Below are 23,215 nucleotides of genomic sequence, written 5' to 3'. Positions count from 1 at the left end.
ATAGTCATAGACTGGCATTTCTGAAGTGCGAATGAGACTTGTAACTTGTCAGCCCAGCCTAAATATTGCCTAGGTCTTGTTGCATTTGAACATGGACTGCATCCGTATCCGAGGAGTCGCGATTGGTGCTGAATGTTCTGCCATCATCAACAAATGTCACCACTTCTGACCTTATGGTGGAAAGTCTTTGTTGAATGCAGCCTTGATGTGAAGGGCTGTCACTCTCACCTCACCTCTGGAATTCTGCTCTTTTGCATGTTTGAACCAGTGTAATGAGGCCAGGAGCTGAGTGGCCCTGGCCAAACCCAACCTGGGTGTCATTGAGTAGAGGCTGCTTGATAGCACTGTGATGATACCTTCCATCACTTTACTGGTGATTGAGAGTAGACTGATGGGTCAGTAATTGGCTGGGGTGGATTTGTCCTGCTTTTTATGTACAGAACAATTTTCCACGTTGTCGGGCAGATGCCAGTGCTGTCACCGTATTGGAACAGCTTAACTGGGGGAGCGGCAAGTTCTGGAGCACAAGTCTTCAGTACTATTGCCAGAATGTTATCAGGGCTTGTAGCCTTTGCAGTATCCAGTGCCTCCAACCGTTTCCTGATATCACATGTAGTGAATTCAATCAGCTGAAGACTGGTATCTGTCATGCTGGGAGCCACTGGAGGATGCTGAGATGAATCATCCACTCAGCACTTCTGGCTGAAGATTGCTGCGAATGCTTATCTTTTGTACTGATGTGCTGGGCTCTTCCATCATTGAGGATAGGGCTATTTGTGGAGCCTGTTCCTCTAGTGACTTGTTTAGATGGCTGCTACCATTCACGACTGCAGAGCTTAGATCTTATCTGTTCGCTGTGGGATGATTTAGCTCTGTCTACCACTTGCTCCTTTTGCTCTTTGGCGTGCAAGTAGTCCTGTTTGGTGGCTTCACCAGGTTGACACCTGATTTTCTGGTATGCTTGGTGCTGCTCCTGGCATGCCCTCCTGCACTCTCCATTGAACCAGTGTTGATCTCCTAGCTTGATGGTAATGGTTGACTGGGGATTATGCCAGGCCATGAAGTTACAGATTATGTTAAGAGTTTAATTCTGTTGTTCTTGATGGCCAACAGTGCCTCATGTATGCCAGGTCGTGAGTTGCTAGATTTGTTTTGTGTCTGCCCTATTGATCACGGTGATAGTGCCACACAACATGATGGAGTTTGTTCTCAATGTGAATGCAGAACATTGTCTCCACAAGGGCTGTGCGATGGTCAGTCTTACCGATACTATCGTGGACAGGTGCTTCTGCAATCAACAGATTGGTAATGATGAGGTCAAGTGTGGTGTTCCCTCACTACCAGTTGCAGACACAGTTTAGTAGTTATGTCCTTTAGAACACGAGCAGCTTGATCAGTCGTACTGCTGCTGAGCTACTCTTGCTAGATCAAAATCACCCACCGAGAGTACATTTAGTGCTCTTACTGTCCTCGATTCCTCTCTTCTAATTGTCCCTCAATATGGAGGAATACTGATTCATCAGCCCAGGAAAGATGGTACGTGGTAATGAGCCAGAGGTTTCCTTGTCTGTGTTTAGCTTGAAGCCATGAGACTTCATGAGGCCTCTGAGGTGGATATCGCACGGCCATATATTCCACTGACTGGTGAATCGTATCAAATAACATGTTCCTTCAAATCTCAGTAGAGAACTGAGTGAGTGTACTGAACCAGCCCGTGTTTGCAAAACTTCGAACAAAATGTTTAGTGATCCTTGTAATTCCATTATTGCTGATCAGTCCTGAATATGTTAAGAATTGCATGAAAAACCCAATGAGATTAACAGTTGGGTTTACAATGTGGCCCATGTATGCTTGCTAGTAGTGTCACTGTTATATAAAATATGTACAGTTGATCTCTGAATCCCATTGACTGATTTAATGGCTAGGACTTCCATGAACTGATGTGGTTTTAAAAAGGTTCCAAAAATAATGACTTAAGACAGCCATAGGCATCACCCACATAAATTGGTCAACTATTGTGAAACCAATATGGATTAAACACAAAGATAATGGGAACTGCAGATGCTGGAGATTCCAAGATAATAAAATGTGAGGCTGGATGAACACAGCAGGCCAAGCAGCATCTCAGGAGCACAAAAGCTGACGTTTCGGGCCTAGACCCTTCATCAGAGAGGGGGATGGGGGGAGGGAACTGGAATAAATAGGGAGAGAGGGGGAGGCGGACCGAAGATGGAGAGTAAAGAAGATAGGTGGAGAGGGTGTAGGTGGGGAGGTAGGGAGGGGATAGGTCAGTCCAGGGAAGACGGACAGGTCAAGGAGGTGGGATGAGGTTAGTAGGTAGCTGGGGGTGCGGCTTGGGGTGGGAGGAAGGGATGGGTGAGAGGAAGAACCGGTTAGGGAGGCAGAGACAGGTTGGACTGGTTTTGGGATGCAGTGGGTGGGGGGGAAGAGCTGGGCTGGTTGTGTGGTGCAGTGGGGGGAGGGGATGAACTAGGCTGGTTTAGGGATGCAGTGGGGGAAGGGGAGATTTTGAAACTGGTGAAGTCCACATTGATACCATATGGCTGCAGGGTTCCCAGGCGGAATATGAGTTGCTGTTCCTGCAACCTTCGGGTGGCATCATTGTGGCAGTGCAGGAGGCCCATGATGGACATGTCATCAAGAGAATGGGAGGGGGAGTGGAAATGGTTTGCGACTGGGAGGTGCAGTTGTTTGTTGCGAACTGAGCGGAGGTGTTCTGCAAAGCGGTCCCCAAGCCTCCGCTTGGTTTCCCCAATGTAGAGAAAGCCGCACCGGGTACAGTGGATGCAGTATACCACATTGGCAGATGTGCAGGTGACCTCCGGATACAACGCATTATCCTCCGATACTTCCGCCATTTACAATCCGACCCCACCACCCAAGACATTTTTCCATCCCCACCCCTGTCTGCTTTCCGGAGAGACCACTCTCTCCGTGACTCCCTTGTTCGCTCCACACTGCCCTCCAACCCCACCACACCCGGCACCTTCCCCTGCAACCGCAGGAAATGCTACACTTGTCCCCACACCTCCTCCCTCACCCCCATCCCAGGCCCCAAGATGACATTCCACATTAAGCAGAGGTTCACCTGCACATCTGCCAATGTGGTATACTGCATCCACTGTACCCGGTGCGGCTTTCTCTACATTGGGGAAACCAAGCGGAGGCTTGGGGACCGCTTTGCAGAACACCTCCGCTCAGTTCGCAACAAACAACTGCACCTCCCAGTCGCAAACCATTTCCACTCCCCCTCCCATTCTCTTGATGACATGTCCATCATGGGCCTCCTGCACTGCCACAATGATGCCACCCGAAGGTTGCAGGAACAGCAACTCATATTCCGCCTGGGAACCCTGCAGCCATATGGTATCAATGTGGACTTCACCAGTTTCAAAATCTCCCCTTCCCCCACTGCATCCCTAAACCAGCCCAGTTCATCCCCTCCCCCCACTGCACCACACAACCAGCCCAGCTCTTCCCCCCCACCCACTGCATCCCAAAACCAGTCCAACCTGTCTCTGCCTCCCTAACCGGTTCTTCCTCTCACCCATCCCTTCCTCCCACCCCAAGCCGCACCCCCAGCTACCTACTAACCTCATCCCACCTCCTTGACCTGTCCGTCTTCCCTGGACTGACCTATCCCCTCCCTACCTCCCCACCCACACCTTCTCCACCTATCTTCTTTACTCTCCATCTTCGGTCCGCCTCCCCCTCTCTCCCTATTTATTCCAGTTCCCTCCCCCCATCCCCCTCTCTGATGAAGGGTCTAGGCCCGAAACGTCAGCTTTTGTGCTCCTGAGATGCTGCTTGGCCTGCTGTGTTCATCCAGCCTCACATTTTATTATCTTGGATTAAACACAAGGCATTCTGATCTGAAGTTAATGTTTTACTCAAAGGCAGTGAAACTTGAGGAAACTGAGAACTTAAACATAACTACAATGCAATCACCACTGTTCACCCAAGAATCCACCACAGCAATCTTACCTTAAAACCTTGAGTCTCAAAGACACACAGAAGTATAAACTACATATTTTGCCCCCCTCCTGCACTGGATACTATCCTGTTTTACCATTCTACCTGTGCCTGAGAGGGCTAAGTGATTATAGAAAGGCTACATGCTTCACATTGCACCTTCATTAGTTTTCTTAAGATTAGTGAATGATAAACATTGTTTTTTAAACTCAAGAAAACCGTATTCCTTACTGCGAAGGTAAAAATTAAATGACCACATTTTCAGTTTGAATGAGAAATAAGCTCATACTAAAAAGAACTGGGAACTTTGTTATGTCTGACCAAGAAGGCTGAGAAGTGGGGAAACTAGTTTACTGCTTCTCATTGTAACAGAAGTCACTTATATTCATACACAGGGACATGTCCTTTGCAGGGAAAAAGAACATGTGCAGATATTATGATATTTTTGAATTAAACAAAAATGTGGAAGGATGTTAATTTCCTGGTCTCTGTGGCAACACCTCAATCAATCAGAGTTGACCCACCAGCTAATAGCACCCTTGCTGGTATAAATGATTGCTTCATTTGAAGTTTTGCATTCTTGTTTCTGTCCTGTTAAGTGCAAGATGGAAGTCTTCAATAACATTTCTTTTTGTTTAATAGTACTCAAGTTCCCTACTATCAAGTGACCACTTCAAAGTTGTATCTGTTTAAATGTACTTCCAGTAAACTTGTCACCACAAAGGCTGTTTGTCACAGCACTCTGGACACCAGTTACTTTTTACTCTTTACACAGGATTCATTTGTACTTTCTCTAGAGTCTGATTCTTTCCTTCTCTGGCATTTACACGCAAATATGTTGCAAGCAATGATGAGTAGCAGTAGCTAATTTTATTTCTACAATTAGTTTGAGTCTTGATGAGGCAGGGAGAACATGTCCATTGCCCTAATTCTTGATTGCTGTCTGGATGTGCTGACTTAGTTTATTTTTTCATTCTTCTGCAAATCTAAGGTGTTGGGCAAAAACAATGATGCTCTGCCTTCAGAGAAATTACCATCACCCTGCGTTGATGGTCACCTATGAGCAGTGCTGTTAGAATTTGCACCGCCAGCTGATGATGGATAGAATACAGGGGGCTAGTCATAAAGTGTTTGCATTCTATCTGTGCAAAGACACACATTATATATCATTTATCCCCTCTTTTTGTGTAAAGCTTTCTTTGAAGACAGTTGGTTTAAATTATCCAAATTAAAAAGTAACAACTCCATAAAGGCCTACCGCAACTAAAAGACAAATGTTCAAGTAAAGCCTTATATCATTTAAATTAGAATGTATTTATGGGGGGAGATGATGCATTCCATCCCCTGTGAAGCCCACTGATTGCAGAAGGCTGAAGGCACGTTAGTGCTCCCACTCCAGAGATGTTGGGGTACATATGTAGCTATAGAAAAGGGCTAGGCAGTCACACTGAAGAGCCCTCTCAACTGTCAGCTGCCTGGACTTATTTGTGATGGCCATGACTAGACCCAGCATCTGATCTCTAAGGTGATAAGCCTAAATCCTGCACCCTGTCTCTACATTGCGTGCTGAAAAGCTAGGAGTATGAAACTAAGAGCAGAAATAATTCAGGACTCCTGTAGTGAAGTGGTGGAGTCCATGCCTCTGAACTAAGTGGTTCAGGTTCGAGACCCACCTGCTGCAGAGGTGTGTGATGTCTCTGAACAGCTTGATAGGAAGATTACAGCAAAAACGTAGAGCCCATTTGGCAGGCTGTTTGCAGTGATAATATCTCTACCTTTGCCCTAGAAAGACCAACCTGTTCCAGAGGTGTGTAATAATATCTGAAAAGTTGATTGGTAAATATTTTAGTGTTTTATGGTGCAATGGTAGTACCTGTAACTCCTGGCCAGAAAGACTTCAAGTTCTGCCTCTAGATGTGATGGCCGTAGAAGTGTGTTGTAATACATTCAGACATGTTGTTTAAGAAATAACCTTTCGGTTGCTATATAGTTAACACATGGTATAGACAGGTTTAGCAAAGAGACAATTCCTTCAGATAAGGAAGGGAGAAAAGGCACTTGGAGAATAAATTAATTCCAGGATCCTTCTGTTTGGCAAAGTTCTAAGCCACACTGAGCATCAACAGTAAGAGACAACCTAATCAACACCCCATGACATTCAGTGGCTTTACCATCACTAAGTCTACTATTATCAATATCCTGGGGGTTACAGTTGACCAGAAACTCAACTGGACTCTCAACATAAACACAGTGACTTCAACAGCAGGTCAGACGGAAGGAATACTGTAGTGATAATTCACCATCTGACTCTCCAAAGCATGTGCATCATCTACAAGGCACGAGTCTGGAGTGTGATGGAATACTCCCCACTTGCCTCGATAGGTGCAGCTCCAACAACACTCAAGAAACTTCACATCAACCAGGTCAAAATAGCTTGCTTGGTTGTCACTACATCCACAAGCATCCATTCCGTCCACCAATGAATGTCAGTGACAGCAGTGTGTACTGTCTAACAAGATGCACTGCAGAAATTCACCAGAGATCCTCAGACAGCACTTTCCAAACCCACGGCCACTTTCATCTAGAAGGACATGGGTAACAGATACATGGGAACACCACCAGCTGCAAATTCCCCTCTAAACCCACTTATCATCCTGACTTGGAAACATATTGCCATTCCTTCACTGTTGCTTTGTCAAAATCCTGGAATTCCCTCCCTAGTGGCATTGTGGACCAACCCACAGCAGGTGGACTCCAGTCGTTCAAGAAGGCAGCTCACTACCACCTTCTCAAGGTACCTGGGGATGGCCAGTAAATGCTGGCCAACTGGTGATGCCCACATCCCACAAATGAATTTAACAAAATCAGTTACTGAGTTATCAAGATCATATGATTAACAAACTGTATAATCCTATAAAAAGAATTAATGATGAGTACACTGATATTGCAAACCTGCTTTCAAGGCTTTTGTTTATACGAGGATTTATTATGTGAATTAATTTTCGTTTTTTCGGTTACCTTTGGTATTTTGATGGAAATTTGTTCCACTTATTGGATCATTTGTTAGGTAGTGGCAGAACTCTCATCAGATAGATTAGACATTAATCCTATGTAGTACATCTGCACATTTCCAGTATCTCCTGTCGAAGGTGGGTAGCATTGGAGGGAGTGGAGAGAGAAGGTTGGAAGAGGGTTTTATAACTGGAAACTCAGAATTTATTGGGTGTGGGAGCTCAAGTTTGGGACTCCTGTTTCTGTTCGACGTAGATTGATTGTTCATGACGTTTCCTTCCTTTCTTTCATAGTCTCTTTTGTCACTTGTCAATTAGAAAGTCGCACTACAGGAAATTTACGAAACAGCAAGCCTCTTCAATTCGCACCACTCTTGGAAACTACCTCAAAAAGTACAGTAATCTCATGGCAGTTTTATGTGCTTTGGGTTCCTTTGTGTTGTAGAATTGAGCAGCATGTTTGAAATTTGTGCTCTGGTTGGTAGGGTGGCTTTGCATTGTGTTCTTTTAATCCTTCATGGGGCATTCTGCATATGTTGTACTGTTTATCAAAAGTATGATGGTCTGTTAGATTTGTCTACAAAGATAAGTTATGAATGATCTACATGAAGTTTTGGGAGTTTCATCATCTGTTGAAATGGCTGTTTTTTTTCTAAGAACATGATACATAAAGTACAGCATAAGGTTATGTTTGATGAATGCTTTTCAGATCTTGTTTCTAATTTGATCATATAGTTTTGATTCCTGTACATAATTATTGGGGTGAATTCTGTAATTGTATATAATCTCTGGTCTGTTCAGAGGGGGCAAATACAACTTTTTAATATTGCACAGAGCTCTAAGTCAGGAATGTCACAGTTCCACCATGGTCTCTGCTGTGTTAACTGCTGCTGCATAGTGAATGTAGGAATAGCAAATAAGCTTCACGTGGAAGTTAGACAGGATTTTGAAGAGATTGCCAGTGGTGGGGAGTAAGTTTTTATAATTCAACAGTAACTACATTTCAAAAATTTTATACTGGCTGTAAAGTATCATGAAAAACACTATAAGTAAAAGTCTGCTTCATTCTAATTAGCCATATTTGTAATCAAACCTTAGTGCAAACATAGACAAATGTGCTGAATTTTAGAGGTGAGGTGAGACATGAGTGACTTCCATTGATGTCAAGGCAGCATTTGAGTGTGTATAGCACCTAGGAGGCCTAACAAAACTGGTGTCAGTGGGAACTGGGAGGAAACTTGTCATTGTGTGGAGTCATATCGAACACAAAAGAAGGTTGTTGTTGGAGGTCAGTCATCTCAGATTCAGGAGATCTCTGCAGGAGTTCCGCAGGGTAGTGTCTTCGACCCAAACATCATCTGCTGCTTTATCAATGACTTTCCCTCCATCATAAGGTCAGAAGTGGGGATGTTTACTGATGATTGCAGCACCAGTTGCCATTCCTCAACTACTGAAACAGATTACATATATGTACAAGGCATGGACAACATTCAGGCTTAAATTGATAAGACGAAATAAAATTTGCATCACACAAATACCAGGTAATGACCAACAAATGAGAATATAATCATCTTCCCTTGATATTCATTGCTGAACCTTCTACAATCACCATTTTGGAGGTAGCTGTAGACCAGAAACTGAACTTGACCGGTGATATGAATAAAAGTGAAACACTACTGATGCTGTAAATCTGAAACAAGCACAGAAAATGCTGGAGAAACTAAGCAGATCTGGCTGCATCTGTGAAGAAAGAAACAGTATTAATGTTTCAAGTCTGATATGACTTGTTCAGAGCAATCCTATAAATATTGTGGCTACGCGAACAAATCAGAGACTAAGAATTCTGTGATGATTCACTCCTCTCCTGTTTCTGGGATAGTTGTCTGCCCTCGACAAGGCATAAGTCAGGAGTGTGATGGAATACTTTGTGCTTGCCTGGAGTGCAGCTGTTACACTGCTCATGAAGCTTGACCTTATTCAGTACAAAGCAGCCTTTTTGGTGCATTGTTCGCTATATTCTGTCCCTCCACTGACACGCGGTTCTCAGTGTATGCCATCTCCAGAATGTGCTGTATCTTCACACTCAGGCTGCTCTGACTACCTTCCAAACCCATGATCTCAGCTGCTTAGAAGGAAAAGGAAGCAGGTGCATGGAATCATCCCCAAAAGCACTTTCTCAACCATACACCATTCTCAATTGGAACTGTATCACGGTCCCTTCAATGTTCCTGGATCAAAATCGTGGAACTCCCTTCCAAACAGCTCTATAGATTACAAGGGCAGCAGCAGTTCTAAATACTATCTCACCACCTCCCTGTCAAGAACAGTTATGGATGGGCAGTGAACACTGGCCTAACCAAAAATGCCCACATCCCATAAATTACTCAAAAAAAAAGAAAGAATTCATTATCGCTGTCTCCCACAATACATTTAAAAAGAACCAGTATATGTCTTATTTTCTTCAACTGAAGAGAAAAGAAGCCAGAGTTTCCTTCTCCAGTGAACTATTTTGGAAATTAAATTTATGCCCAGAAGATGGCTACTCTGATTACTGCTCACTGGTAGGTACAATTGGACTTTGCTTCAAGGTAACCTGAGAATACGACAGAATCTTGATCAGATGGGCCAGTTGGCTGAGGGGTAGCAGATGGAATTAAATTCGATAATTGTGAGGTGCTACGTTTTGGAAAAGTAAATCAGGGCTAGACTTGTACACTTATGGTGAGGTCCTGGGGAGTGTTGCTGAATAATGAAACCTTGGGGTGCAAGTTCATTGTTCCTTGAAAGTGGAGTCACAGGTAAATAGGCTAGTGAAGAAGGTGTTTAGTGAGCTTGCCTCTATTGATCAGTCCAATGAGTTTAGGAGTTGGGAGGTTATGTTGCGGTTGTACAAGACATTGGTTAGGCTACTTTTGGAATACTTCCTTGCTATAGGAAGGATTTTGTGAAACTTGAAAGGGTTCAGAAAAGATTTACAATGATGTTACTGATTTTTGAGGTTTTGAGCTAATAGGTGACGCTGAACAGACTGGGACTATTTATCGCTGAAGTGTTGCAGGCTGATGGTGACTTTACAGAGATTTATAACATCGTGAGGGACATGGATAGAGTGAATAGTCAAAATCTTTTCCCCTGATGTGGGACTGCCAAAATCTACACGGCATAGGTTTAAGGTGACAGGAGAAAGATTTAAAAGGCATCTAAGGGGCAACTTTTTCATGCAGAGGATGATGCACGTATGGAACGAGCTGTCAGAGAATGTGGTGGAGGCTGGTGCAATAACAACATTAAAAGGCATCTGGATGGTTATTGGATTAGGAAGGGTTTAGAGGGATATGGGCAAAATGCTGGCAAATAGGATTAGATTAGTTTAGGAGATCCTGTCAGCATGGTTGAGTTTGACCGAATGGTCTGCTTCTGTGCTGTGGGACTCTATGACTGGTTACCAAAGAGGTTGGAAGACCGTCGGGGACACAAACTCAAAATCAGTCAATGCAAGATAATAAAATGAGGCTGGATGAACACGGCAGGCTCAGGAGCACAAAAGCTGACGTTTCGGGCCTAGACCCTTCATCAGAGAGGGGGTTGGGGTGAGGGTTCTGGAATAAATAGGGAGAGAGGGGGAGGCGGACCGAAGATGGAGAGAAAAGAAGATAGGTAGAGAGGAGAGTATAGGTGGGGAGGTAGGGAGGGGATAGGTCAGTCCAGGGAAGACGGACAGGTCAAGGAGGTGGGATGAGGTTAGGAGGTAGGAGATGGAGGTGTGGCTTGGGGTGGGAGGAAGGGATGGGTGAGAGGAAGAACAGGTTAGGGAAGCAGAGACAGGCTGGACTGGTTTTGGGATGCAGTGGGTGGAGGGGAAGGGCTGGGCTGGTTGTGTGGTGCAGTGGGGGGAGGGGACGAACTGGGCTGGTTTAGGGATGCGGTGGGGGAAGGGGAGATTTTGAAGCTGGTGAAGTCCACATTGATGCCGTTGGGCTGCAGGGTTCCCAAGCGGAATATGAGTTGCTGTTCTGCAACCTTCGGGTGGCGTCATTGTGGCACTGCAGGAGGCCCATGATGGACATGTCATCTAAAGAATGGGAGGGGGAGTGTAAATGGTTTGTGACTGGGAGGTGCAGTTGTTTATTGCGAACCGAGCGTAGGTTTTCTGCAAAGCGGTCCCCAAGCCTGGGCTTGGTTTCCCCAATGTAGAGGAAGCCACACCGGGTACAATGGATACAGTATCAATGCAGTTTGATGAGGCAAGTGCATTTGACCATATAGATTCTTTCTCTTTCATCTCACCATTCTTATGCATGGTGCTATACCTCTCATCAGTAAACTCGTTTGGATGGTGGTTCATGACGCCAACAATGTGGGTTCAGTTCCCACATCACCCAAGACTCTCCTTCTCAACCTCCCCCCTCACCGGAGGCATGGTCACCCTCATGTTAAACCACTGCCAGTCATCTCATTGTAATTGTAATGAGAGAGCAGCCCTATGGTCTATTAAGATTATGGTGACTTTACTGCTCTTGTTATGTATGGTTTGATTTTGCATCAACATCCTTTGAGCTACCATTGACCAGGTAATATACCATATTAAATGCCACGGTGACTGGAATGAGCCAAAGGTTGTGTACTGCAAGGTGAGTTACTCAACAGCTGATTTCCAATACCTTTGGAGAACTTACAAAGAGTACTTTGCTTGCCAGCCTGCATGCAGATTCAAATGCCCCAAGTTTAACCCTACTTTTGGTGAAGCATTTTGCTTGGTTGATGCCTGCATCCACTCCCTCTTCAAATAGTTCACTGTAGCAGTAATGTGCATCTTTGACATGCTGCATTGCAGAAACTCGTTAAGGCTTCTTTAGTACCACTTCCCAAAACCTATGGCACACACTGTCTGAAAGACAAGTGAAACAGATGCATGGAAGCACCATTATCTCGCAGGGTTCCTGCAAAACAATCCTGATTTGGACCAATATTACCAATTCTTATGCCAAAATCCTGGAATTCCCAATGAAATAACATTGTGGGTGCACTTTTATCATACAGATTGAAGATGCTTCAGAACGATAGGCAATAAAATGTGAGCCTTGTTTTGGCATTTTGGAAGTTTTGAATTCCACCAAATCTGAGACTGCCATTCAACCTAGAGACTGCCATTCAATCTAGAGACTAATCAAAGTTAACTTTATAATTAACTTCTTTTTGAAAAAAAGTGACTACCATCTCTCTTGTGTGGAGTGACCTATAGATGTACCTTCGCTGCTACCCGCCTTTGTAAGTGTGGTGTAGTTCAATCTGGAATCTTTAGAGAAAATGCTGAGCTCCTGGCTATTCAACCAAAAATATTGAGACTTTGAGTAGCTGTTCAAAGATTTGAAATCTATTTCAAGTACAGTAAAAGAAAGAGCTTGAATTTATATAGCATCTTTCACACCCTCAGGATATCCCAGAGCGTTTTATAGCTAATTAAGTACTCTAGAAATATTGTCACTGTTTAATGCAGGAATTGTTCATAACAAGGTCACAGAAGCAGCAATAATTAACCATTTCTGAAGAAGGGTCTAGGCCCGAAACATCAGCTTTCCTGCTCCTCTGATGCTTCTTGGCCTGCCGTGTTCATCTAGCTCTACACCTTGTTATCTCATAATTAACCAGTTCTTGTGTTTTAATGATTAAGATTTGCCAGGGTGCCTTGGAGAACTCTCGTGGCCATTCAGTGGTACTATGGCATTCGTTGTGTTCAATAAGAAAGATAGAAATCTTTGAGTCTACCTCACGTCTGATAGAAGGCCCTTCTACTAGTAAATTAGGACTTGATGTTGTGCTGAGAAGTTTGAATCCACAACTTTCTGATTTAGGTGAAAATAGTATGACAGAGCCAAAGGTGATAAATATGAGAATAATGTTCATTTTGATCAGAGAGGAAGAAACAATTACTTTAAATCGAGTATACCATACATTATTATCTAATCATACAATCCTACATCTGAGCTAGGAGCAGGAGTAGGCTAGTCTGTTCTTTGAGCCTGCTCTGCCATTTCATAAGAAAATGGCTAATTGAATGACTCTACACCCCACAATAGTCTTTCACCCCTTTGTTTAACAAGAATTTATTTGCCTCTGCCTTAAAAATGTTTAAAATTCTGCTTCCTTTCTTTTGAGAAAGAGAGCTCCAAGATGCTGAACCCTCTGTGAGAAAAAAAACCTTTCTCTTTTTCTCTCTGTCTTAAATGGGTGGGCCCTTATATTTAAACAGTGATCCATAGTTCTCAAGTCTCCTGCAAAAGGAAATGCTCCTTCCACATGTATAATGTCAAGAACGCTAGGGATCTTTGTTTCCATCAAGTCATCTCGTGGTCTTCTAAATTCCAACAGGCAAAAGCCTTGCCACCCTTTCCTCATAAGACAAACTGTCCCATTCCAGATATTGATTTGGTACACTTTCTCTGAGCTATTTCCAGTGTATTTGCATCATTACAGAAGGAGACCAATAATGTTGACAATATTCTTGATGTGGTCTTACGAATCCTCGCTCTAACTCAAAAGCATAAACTCCTTGCTTTTGTATTCAGTTCCCCCCGCCTAATAAATTATAGTATTCTAACAGCTTTCTTAATTTTGTGAATTACCTGCATACTAATGTTTTGAAATTCATGCACTAGGCCGCCCAGCTGCTTGTGCATTTCTGAGTTCTTCATCTCTCGCCATGCAAATAATATGCTTCTTTTTCATTCTTTCTGCCAGAATAGGATGTTTTTCACTTTTTTTCCACATTATAGTCCAATTTCAAAACTTTTGCCCATGTGAGCCAATGTAACTTCTTTATGTCCTTTTTACAACTTACTTTCCTCACTACCTTTGTGTTGTCGGCAAATTTTGCAGCCATGCTATCAGTCATTTATAGAAATTATAAATGGCTGAAGACCAGTTCAGGTCCCTGTTCCACGCCACATGTTGTGGCTTGCCAACCAATAAGTGACCTATTTGTGCCAGCTGTTTCCAGTTTGCTAGCCAGTCTTCTATCCATGACAGTATGTTTCCCCATACCTTGTATGTCCACCCCATGAACTTTTATTTTCAGCAGTAAATTTTGATGTGGGACCATGTGAGATGAGTTCTGGTATCATAGGGGTATTCAGGGCATTCTGATTTATCCACAGTACTACTTCAGTTAATTATATATGATATTCTTTCAAAAAACCATGTTGATTACCTGAATACCTTGAACTTTTCAAAGTGCCATGCTGTAACATCTAAATAATGGCTTATAATGCTTTGCCTATAATAGATGTTGTTAGTTGGCCTATAGTCCCTGCTTTGCCTGCCTCCATTTTTTAATAAAGGAGTGACATTTGCTAGTTAGCCATCCCATGAAACCTTTCCCAAATCAAATGAATTTTTAAAAAATCCAATGCAGCTCCAACTCACAAGCCACATCTTTGGAGACCACAGATCCAGTGATTTACCAGTCTTATGTATTTAGTCTTTGTAATTTTCTTGAGTTCATCCCTTCTTTCCATTTTATGTTGCAGCTATTCTAGGATGTTACTTGTGTCTTCTGCATTGAAGACTAGTGCCACATATATGTCAGCTCATCTGCTATCGCCTTATTTTCCATTATCAATTCCCCAGACACTCACTCTTTGTAAATAACTTCAGAAACTCTCACTTTATTTTTATACTTCTCGCTGGTTTTCTCTCAAATTTTAACTTTTCTCCTCCTGATAAACTTTTAGTCATTCTTTGAATTTAAAAAAAAAATTCTGTCCAGTTTTCTGACCTGGCCCTGCATTTGTCAGGGCTCTATTATTAATTGTATCGGCCAAGTCCTGATTTACCTGACCAAAATACATTACCTCACATTTATTTAAACTAAACTCCATCTGTCACTCCTCAGCCCATTGGCCCATCTGATCAAGGTTCCATTGTACTCGGAGGTGATCTTCTTCACTGTCCACTACACTAGCTGTTTTGGTGTCATCTGCAAATCTACTAACCATGCTTCCTATATTTACATCCCAATCATTTATATAAATGTTGAAAAAGAGTGGACCCAGCACCAATCCTTCTGGCACACAGCTGGTCATAGGACTCTAGTCTGAAAAGCAACCCTCTACCACCACCCTCTGCCTCCTAGACAATTTTGCATCCACTTAGCTAGCTCCCCCGGAACCCATGTGATCTAACTTTATTAACCAGTTTACTATGTGGAATCTTTTTGAATGCTGTGCTACAGTCCACGTAGACAGTGTTTTCCGCTGTGTCTTCATCGATATCTTTGTTACCTCTTCAAAACCTCAATATCTTTGTTACCTCTTCAAAACCTCAATCGAGTTAGTGAGTTGCAATTTCCCACACATAAAGCCATATTGACTATCCCTAATCAGACCTTGCCTTTCCAAATGCATGTAAATCCTGTTCCTCAGTATCCCTTACAACAACTTGTCCATCACCAATGTAAGGCTCATTGTTTTAAGAGCAAAAAGGGATGGACAATAAGTGCTGGCCCAGTCAGAAATGCCCAAATGCCAAAAAATTCCTTACCTAGGCTACCTTTGCCCATTAATTATCTGTTTAGATTAAAACTCCATATGATTATTACTATATCTTTCTTAAAGACGATTTCTTCCTTTACGCTCTAACTTACCACGTGATTACTGTTAGATGGCCTGTGCATCACTCCCACAAGTGACGACTTGCCTTTATCGTTTCTCATTTGTACCAAAACTACCTCCACATTCTAAATAAAAAGTGAAAGAACTGCGGATGCTGTAAATCGGGAACAAGATGAAAGTTGCTGGTGAAGCTTAGCAAGTCTGGCAGCATCTGTGAAGGAAAAACAGAGTTAACGTTTGCGGCCTGGCGCGTTAACTCTTTTTTTTCTTTCACAGATGCTGCCAGACCTGCTGAGCTCTTCTAGCAACTTTGTTTTTGTACCTCCAAATTATGATTTCCTGAACTTGGGCCAATTCCTCTGTACTGTGCAAGCGCCATCATTAATTAACAGAGCCACCTTTCCTCCTTTTCCTGTCCTTCCCAAAATATCATGCACCTTTCAGTATTCATGTCCAAATTTATATCATCCTTTATGTCTGTACATTTATTTCTGTTTGCATGCTCAGTTTACCTGTTTAGTTTCAAATGCTATGTGTGTTCAGATATTTAGTCTTTAGTTTTGTATTATTTTTGTAACCTCTAGCCTTATCTATTGATTTGCTCTTAGACTTGTCCTTTCAACTATTTCCTATCACAATCTGTTTATCATTTTCCACATTAGTACCATTTTCTCTCACCTGGTCTCAACTTTCTGATTTATCACACCTTCCAAAATTCGATCCCTTGCCCCACAACTTAGCTTAAAACCCTTTCTACTTTCTTAGTTATGTGACTGTTTAGAATACTGGCCCCAGCATGGTTCAGATACTGACCATTCCAATGATTCAGCCCCAACTTTCCTCTGGGCATTGCCCCCAAACCAGAACCCATTGTACTGGACTAGTTTGTGAGCCATGCATTTTTTAAACTAATCTTGTAGTCCCTATGCATGTGGCTTAGGTAATAATCCAATGATAACAGAACCTTTTGTAGTTCTGCTTAAATTTGCGCCTTGTTTCTTACCCTAATTATGCAGAGCCTCTTTTCTTGTCCTACTTTTGTCATCAGTACCTGCTTAGCCCAGGATAAAGGATCCTCCCCCCCCCCCACTGAAAGTTCCTATCCAGCCGTGAGCAGGTGGCTTGAGCCATGGCATTGGGCAGGCAGCACAGCCTTTTGTCTCTGATTCTTTGCTGTAGAGAACCATGTCAATCCTCACCACACTGCCCCCTAACTACCACAACATTTCTTTTTGCGCTCCCCTACTTGATTAGCTTTCTGCACTACAATGATATAGTAATTTACCTCTCTTTTATTGAAACAAGCTGGAGCTACCTCAAACCTTTTGGATAAATTCAAAAGCTGAGGCTCCTGCGCTGCTGCCATTTGGGGTTCCTCAGCTTTTTCGTTCAAGGTCACACACTCTTTTCACTGACCTGTGTCCAAATCAGAAGGCCCTATTCTTAAAAGCATGGCCACCTATCCTCGCAATCATGTACCCAGGTAACATTCACCCATCCTGACATGTTGTGGTGTGTATGGTTCTGCTTATAACTTCAAAGCTGTAATTGCTTGAGCTGTGAACACTTTTAACTGTTGTTTTCACCTTGGATTATATTAGGATTACCAGCATTTCAAAGATTAAAACATGGTTTTGAATCAGTACTTTTAAAATATGATGTGACATTTTCAATCTTGTACAGTGCAGTGTTGCCGTTTTCCTTTTTGCCATCCTGTTTAATTAATATGTTTTTACACCCTTTGCCCTGAAAGAATAGTTCATTTATAATAGCCGTGAAATGTGGTAAGATTATCAATAAAATAAAAAAGGAGCTACTATGACTTTTATAGCAGTGTAATTGTAAGTTAAGTTGTTCTGAGTGCTAGCTGCCAGCTTACTACAAAGTGAACAATTGTTCATGTGCGTACTCTTCATTCTTTCAAATGAGAAACTGAAAGTGCTGATGAGCAAAATGTGACAATCACGGGGAAAATGCTGCAGCTTATCATAAAAATTTGAATTCTGCTTATTGTACCACCTCTGTTACATATTGTTTTCATTTATGGAATGCAGAGCATGTTGTGAGACTAATTATACAATGAGGGAATGAGTGCAGTGCTAACCTAATTATAAGTTCGTAACACTCTAAAGCCTTGCAGTTCATTTATCATTAGGGATTTATTGAGAAAGGGCAATTTTATCATAGTTGAATCAAGTTGAAATGCTTTAAAAGTGTTTAGGCTGCAAAACTTTGCATGAGTGTCTGTGTGATAATATGATGAATGAAAGCGAGGTGTTATATAAATAAAAGTTGTTGATTGACAACCACAATCAGTGTTGAAAACTGGACTCATAAGATGTGGCTTTACGCCATAAAGCCCCTCTCCCTGTAATTTATTTTATTTCTACCTGACTGATTAAAAAGAAAAAGTGAGGGTTTTTGTTTGCTAACTTGTAAAATAAACTTGTTTGATAGGCTGAACTGCTTCTCGTGATTCTGTTGGTGACTGTTAATTAGTCCACTCGATTGTTTCACCAGTGGGTGAAATTGGGAGGAACGTTTATATTCTTGTTTTGCAATTGCTGAGCCTGAATGAGAAATTCAATTTGGAAAACTAAAATGGTGAATTTTACAGTCGTATGAGAGCAGAAGGAAGTTTCTCTGAGTCGCGTTTAGTATTTCTGGGGGTGGGGGATATTATGGTGTTGGGGAATAGGTTTTATTTACAAGTACAAATGCGATTCTGTATTTAGACACACTGAGGTAGTTTGTGGGAGATTTTTTTACTGTCACCAAAATTAATGATGTCAACTCCTTCGCAAATATAGAATAGTGGGCCAAAGTACTAAATTCCAACAGTTGAGATTTTATCCTTGTTATCTTTTGTTTAAACTGGTTTTATGTGCTCAGTGGTAAGATTTAATACACTTTGATACATTTTTGCAGAGCACAGCACAAACATAAAGTATTTAGCTTTATGGCCCTGCATATGATTTGAAGAACTAGTTAGAAAATCCAGACTGATATTAAAGTTATCTTTTTTAAAGCCATTCGCTTGGGAAAAGATTTACACTTTGGGGATTAAATTCAAATGAACGCAGTTAATATTGCTGTCATAGTTTGTAACGAGTTTACTGTAAATGTTTACAGATCCATTTGGAACGTTGGACCCTTTTGGAAGTAGTGCCTTTGGGAGTGGAGGTTTTGCAGACTTCACCCAGATGTCCAAGGTAATTTATGGCTTAAATCTCAGTATAAAGTTTTACTGATTAAATCATTTGCACTTGAACCAGTTAACCGTTCCTCATGTTCTCCACGGATAGTCAGGATGACTTTCACCTTTTAGAGTGCAGTGATGATAAGGTGGGTATGCTGCAATGGTGTGTCCCTCTTGTTTTCCTTTTGTTTTGAGTGAATCGTCAATGATAGTTAATCTAAGGTCAGCACCTAAATAGGGAAATGACAGGCCAAAGGCCTTGACTGAAGGTCTGTTTCCAGACATGACACCAGAAGGGCAGCAACGCTTTAATACGAAGCAAAGAGAAAGGGAGTATAACAGGTAATGAAATAGTTAAGGTCTGACAGTCTGTGAGTAGGCTTTTTAACAAAAGGTAGAAAGCTGCTGAGGTGAAATGCAAACGTACAGGAAAGAGAAGAGGCCAGAAAACCCCTCCAAGTTTGCTGACAATTAAATTGAAGTTGGATGGGGGAAGTATGCAGAAAAATCTAGAAAAGAGCTGAAGTCTGAAGTTTTTGTAATTATGCTTAGGAATAAATAGCTGCAAACTATTGAGGTGATTTATGAGAGACAATTCCTGGTGTTTGGGTTATAGTGAATAAGGTAGGCAATCCTGAAAGTACGGTTGGAATTTAAGTGATGGGATGTTGAAGTGATGGAACACACAGCAGGATTAGCCTTGAGAAACAGAATGTCAAAGTTCAACTGCAATCAGCCAATCTGCTATTAGATCTCCCAATATGGAAAAGGTGAACCATGGAAATGAATGTTTCGTGTAGAGTTTTGTGAGCTTTGGGAAAAGGCGTAGAAACCATCAATTTGGTGTGTTTGCTGAAGAGCAGAAAGGAAGACTGATTGTCAAATAAATAAGGGTGCCATGGTAGAAAGGGCCCCCAGAAAGACGAAGATGTAGTTCAAGAATGTAACCCAGCAAATAACCTGCTTAATAGGATAAAAGTTGAGGACAAGAAGGAACCATGTTATTTTGAAAGGAGGAGCCCATAATGATGGTGGTAGAAATTAAGAAGGTGGAATAGGTATTTAGTGTCCGGATATGGTGAATGCGTTGGAAGGATAGGCATCGAGAGATGGAGAATGCAATGAAGGAGAGACATTGAGGGGTGTAGAATGGGGGTGAAAGAGAAACAATGAGAGCATGGAGAACTGCATGCAGAAGAGACAGGGAGCAGTGGAGAGTGGGGTGATGGAGAGGCAAGGAAGGGTGGAGAATAGGGTGAAGGAGAGGTGGAGAAAATGGATAGAGGAGAAGTAGTGCGTGAAAAATGGGTGTGAATAAGGGGCAGAAGTATAAAAAATGATATTACAGCAGCTTGTACTGAAAGTTGAGCCCTGGGAGGGAATATTGTGGAGTCAGAGAAAGGAATGGAAGTATAAAATCAGAAACAAGAAGCAACGGAAGACATTGTGGATTTTTTTTGCATAAAGATTTGTTAGATCATGAATTGCTTGACCACAAATAGTGGGGAAAGCAGAATCTGCAATAGCTTTAAAAAGGGAACTCAAGAAAAATTTGAAAAAAATGAAATGAGAGACGTGGCAAACTGGGCAGTACTTTAGGATGGCCACAACAGGCTTAAATGGCCTCCTTGTAGGCTACAAAACCTCTCATTCATTTTTTCAAGTTGTTAATTTGAAAGTATGTTTGATCCTGGTGCACTTGCTTAAATATAAAAATTTAAAGCTGATTTCAAATTTTAAAAATATTTTTTGTTTTGTACTTTCTTTGTCATAAGTTATCAATAAGTCATAACCTGTCACCACTTGCGTAAGCACCTTCTTTTATAACTACTGTTATAAGAGCATGGTAGATCTTTAGTCCCTGAAACCTATTCCACTGGTTGATGAAATTGAGACTGATCTGCAATTTAACTCCATCTTTGTATTGTTCCCTGTAATATGTATCTGGTTGAGAAAAATCTGTCAATCTAAGATTCATGTCAAATTAATTGTTAAAATTAACATTTCATCTCATACCAGTGTTCATTGTTTATAGAGAATTCCAAAGTTTTGCCATCACTCGATGTAGAAATGTTTCCTAATTTTTCTCCTGAATCCATTCTTCAGATCAAGGAGCTGAATTGGCTCCCCCTTTGCAAGCTCCTCAGTTGATGGTTAAAATATTTTATCATTCTTTTCATTTGAGGTTCTACTTGTAAGTAAAGAAGTAGTCAACCAATGCATGGTGGATGAAGGAGTCAAGTGCAAGGTTTTCTTAAATAAAAGAAAGAGCAAATTTATTATCTGCTAACTTTAAAGTAATAAAGACATACATATAGAGGTACAAAGCATACGTACAAAGGTACAAAGTTAAAAGGAGAGAGATTCCCATATAAAAGGAAGATTTAAGGAATGTACAGTTTGACATCCTCTGGGTATCTGAAACAAATAAACATTTTAACCTGGAGTTTAGTTGATGACTTGGGTGACAATGCTGCTCAGTGGTTAGCACTGCTACCTCACAGCAGGGAACCGGGTTCGATTCCACCCGTAGGCAATTGTCTGTGTAGAGTTTGCACATTCTCCCTGTGTCTGCGTAGGTGCTCTGGTTTCCCTCTATAGTCCAAAGATGTGCAGGTTAGGTGGATTGGCAATACTAAATTGCTCATTATGTCTAGGGATGTGCAGGCTAGGTGGACTATCGATGGGAAATGTGAGGGTGGAGGGGTGGGACTGGGTGGGATGCTCTTTGGAGGGCCAGTGTAGACTCAATAGGCCGAATGACCTGCTTCCACATTGTAGTGATTCTATGATTGTGTCCTGAGCAATAGCAAATATTGAAGATTTCTTTAAGTTCTCAATATGCAGTGTTTTGCTCCACTGTGTTGTCTGCCAGCTGCTTTGTCCTCCAAGAATCAGAGAGAAAAGAGCTTTCTTTGCTTCTGCAGTCACAGAATCTTACTCTGATAAAATCAGCTTCCAGAAATACAAGCTAGTTTGTGTGTTTCAACGTTTAAATTAATTATCCCAGAGCTCAATTGTTGTAGATGTCTTTCATCTCTGATATGTGGGACTTACTGATGTAAATCAAAGTAGGAAATGAGGATTTTTTTCACACCTGACTGGTTTCAATGTATTTTGATTAAAAAAATATTTCAGTCAAATCGTTTTGTTTATTGCTAAATTGTGGGGGGACTGCTGATTACATTGGCTATTTTAAATCGGTGGTTTATTCCTCTAAAGCCATTTCAGACCATGAAAGTTCCAGGCATTAAAAGAAGGTAATGGAATTTGCAGATTTATTGTCAATATTTTCTCATTATCATGACATTTGCCTCAATACCTTATCCATTGCCCTTAATATCTTGGACACTTTAAACAAATGCCTCAACTTGAAAATTTCAGGGAATATACCCTTTTTGAATGATCCCTCTTTTTAATTTAATCCTTGAAGTTCAGATAAATCTACAGTGCAGTCTCTCCAAAACCAATGTATCCAACAAGACATAGTGTACAGAACTGCTCAAAGTACTGCAGATATGGTCTAACTAGGATTTGTATTGCTTGTCATATCGTCTACCCTCTTTTATTTAAGATTAGATTCCCTACAGTGTGGAAACAGGATCTTTGGCCCAACAAGTCCACACCGCCCCTTACAGTATCCCACCCAGACCCATCCCTCTATAACCCACACACCCCGAACATTATGAGCAATTTAGCATGGCCGATCCACCTAGCCTGCACATCTTTGGACTGTGGGAGGAAACCAGAGCACCCGGAGGAAACCCACACAGACATGGGGAGAATGTGCAAACTCCACCAGACAGTCACCTGAGGCTGGAATCGAACCCAGGTCCCTGGCGCTGTGAGGCTGCAGTGCTAACCACTGAGCCATCGTGCCACCCCAAACACATGCTTGTGCTCTAGCTGTATTCTATTAATGTTTTCGTTACTTCTTGTATTTATTCAGGACATTTTAATGACTTGTTTTTGTGGGCTCCCACGTCTTTTGGGACATCACTGTTTCCAGCTTCTTACCATTTAGAAAGTACTCTGACCTGGACTGTTTTGGTCCAAAGTACATTGCCTCACTTTTGACTACATGGAAGTCAATTTCTGCAGTTTTACTCACTTACACATTTTATCATTATTTCATTATAATTTTATGCTTCCATGTAGCACCTTTTACAACCATGTAACATCCCAAAGTGCTTTACAGTCAATGAAATACATTTGAAGTGTATTCATAGTTGCAATATAACAACTCTGGACCAGAAAATTTTCTTCCCAAGGTTCTATAATGGAAATAAGTGATTGCATTGCAGACATTTGCAAGGATCTGTGCTGTGTTTTGCTTTTTCTTTTATTATTATGTTGGCTTTTACTTTTTTAATCAACCATGGCTTTCTGTTTTGAATACCTTC

At 41.7% G+C, this 23,215-nt stretch overlaps 1 protein-coding gene across 4 annotated transcripts in view; it reads left to right on the top strand.

Moving 5' to 3' along the window:
- The window catches only part of eps15l1a (epidermal growth factor receptor pathway substrate 15-like 1a), a 336,507-nt gene that overhangs the window by 200,348 nt on the left and 112,944 nt on the right, over window positions 1-23,215 (top strand). For all 4 annotated transcript variants that reach the window (XM_048559812.2, XM_048559811.2, XM_048559814.2 and 1 more), the window contains one exon: window positions 18,746-18,825. In XM_048559812.2, the coding sequence (XP_048415769.1) occupies window positions 18,746-18,825 (80 nt within the window). The remainder of the gene's footprint in view (window positions 1-18,745; window positions 18,826-23,215) is intronic.

This window comes from Stegostoma tigrinum, chromosome 30 (assembly GCF_030684315.1).
Source record: "Stegostoma tigrinum isolate sSteTig4 chromosome 30, sSteTig4.hap1, whole genome shotgun sequence".
NCBI lineage: Eukaryota > Metazoa > Chordata > Chondrichthyes > Orectolobiformes > Stegostomatidae > Stegostoma > Stegostoma tigrinum.
The sequence above is the reverse complement of the archived record's forward strand: the minus strand, read 5'-3'. Positions and strand labels throughout refer to the sequence as shown.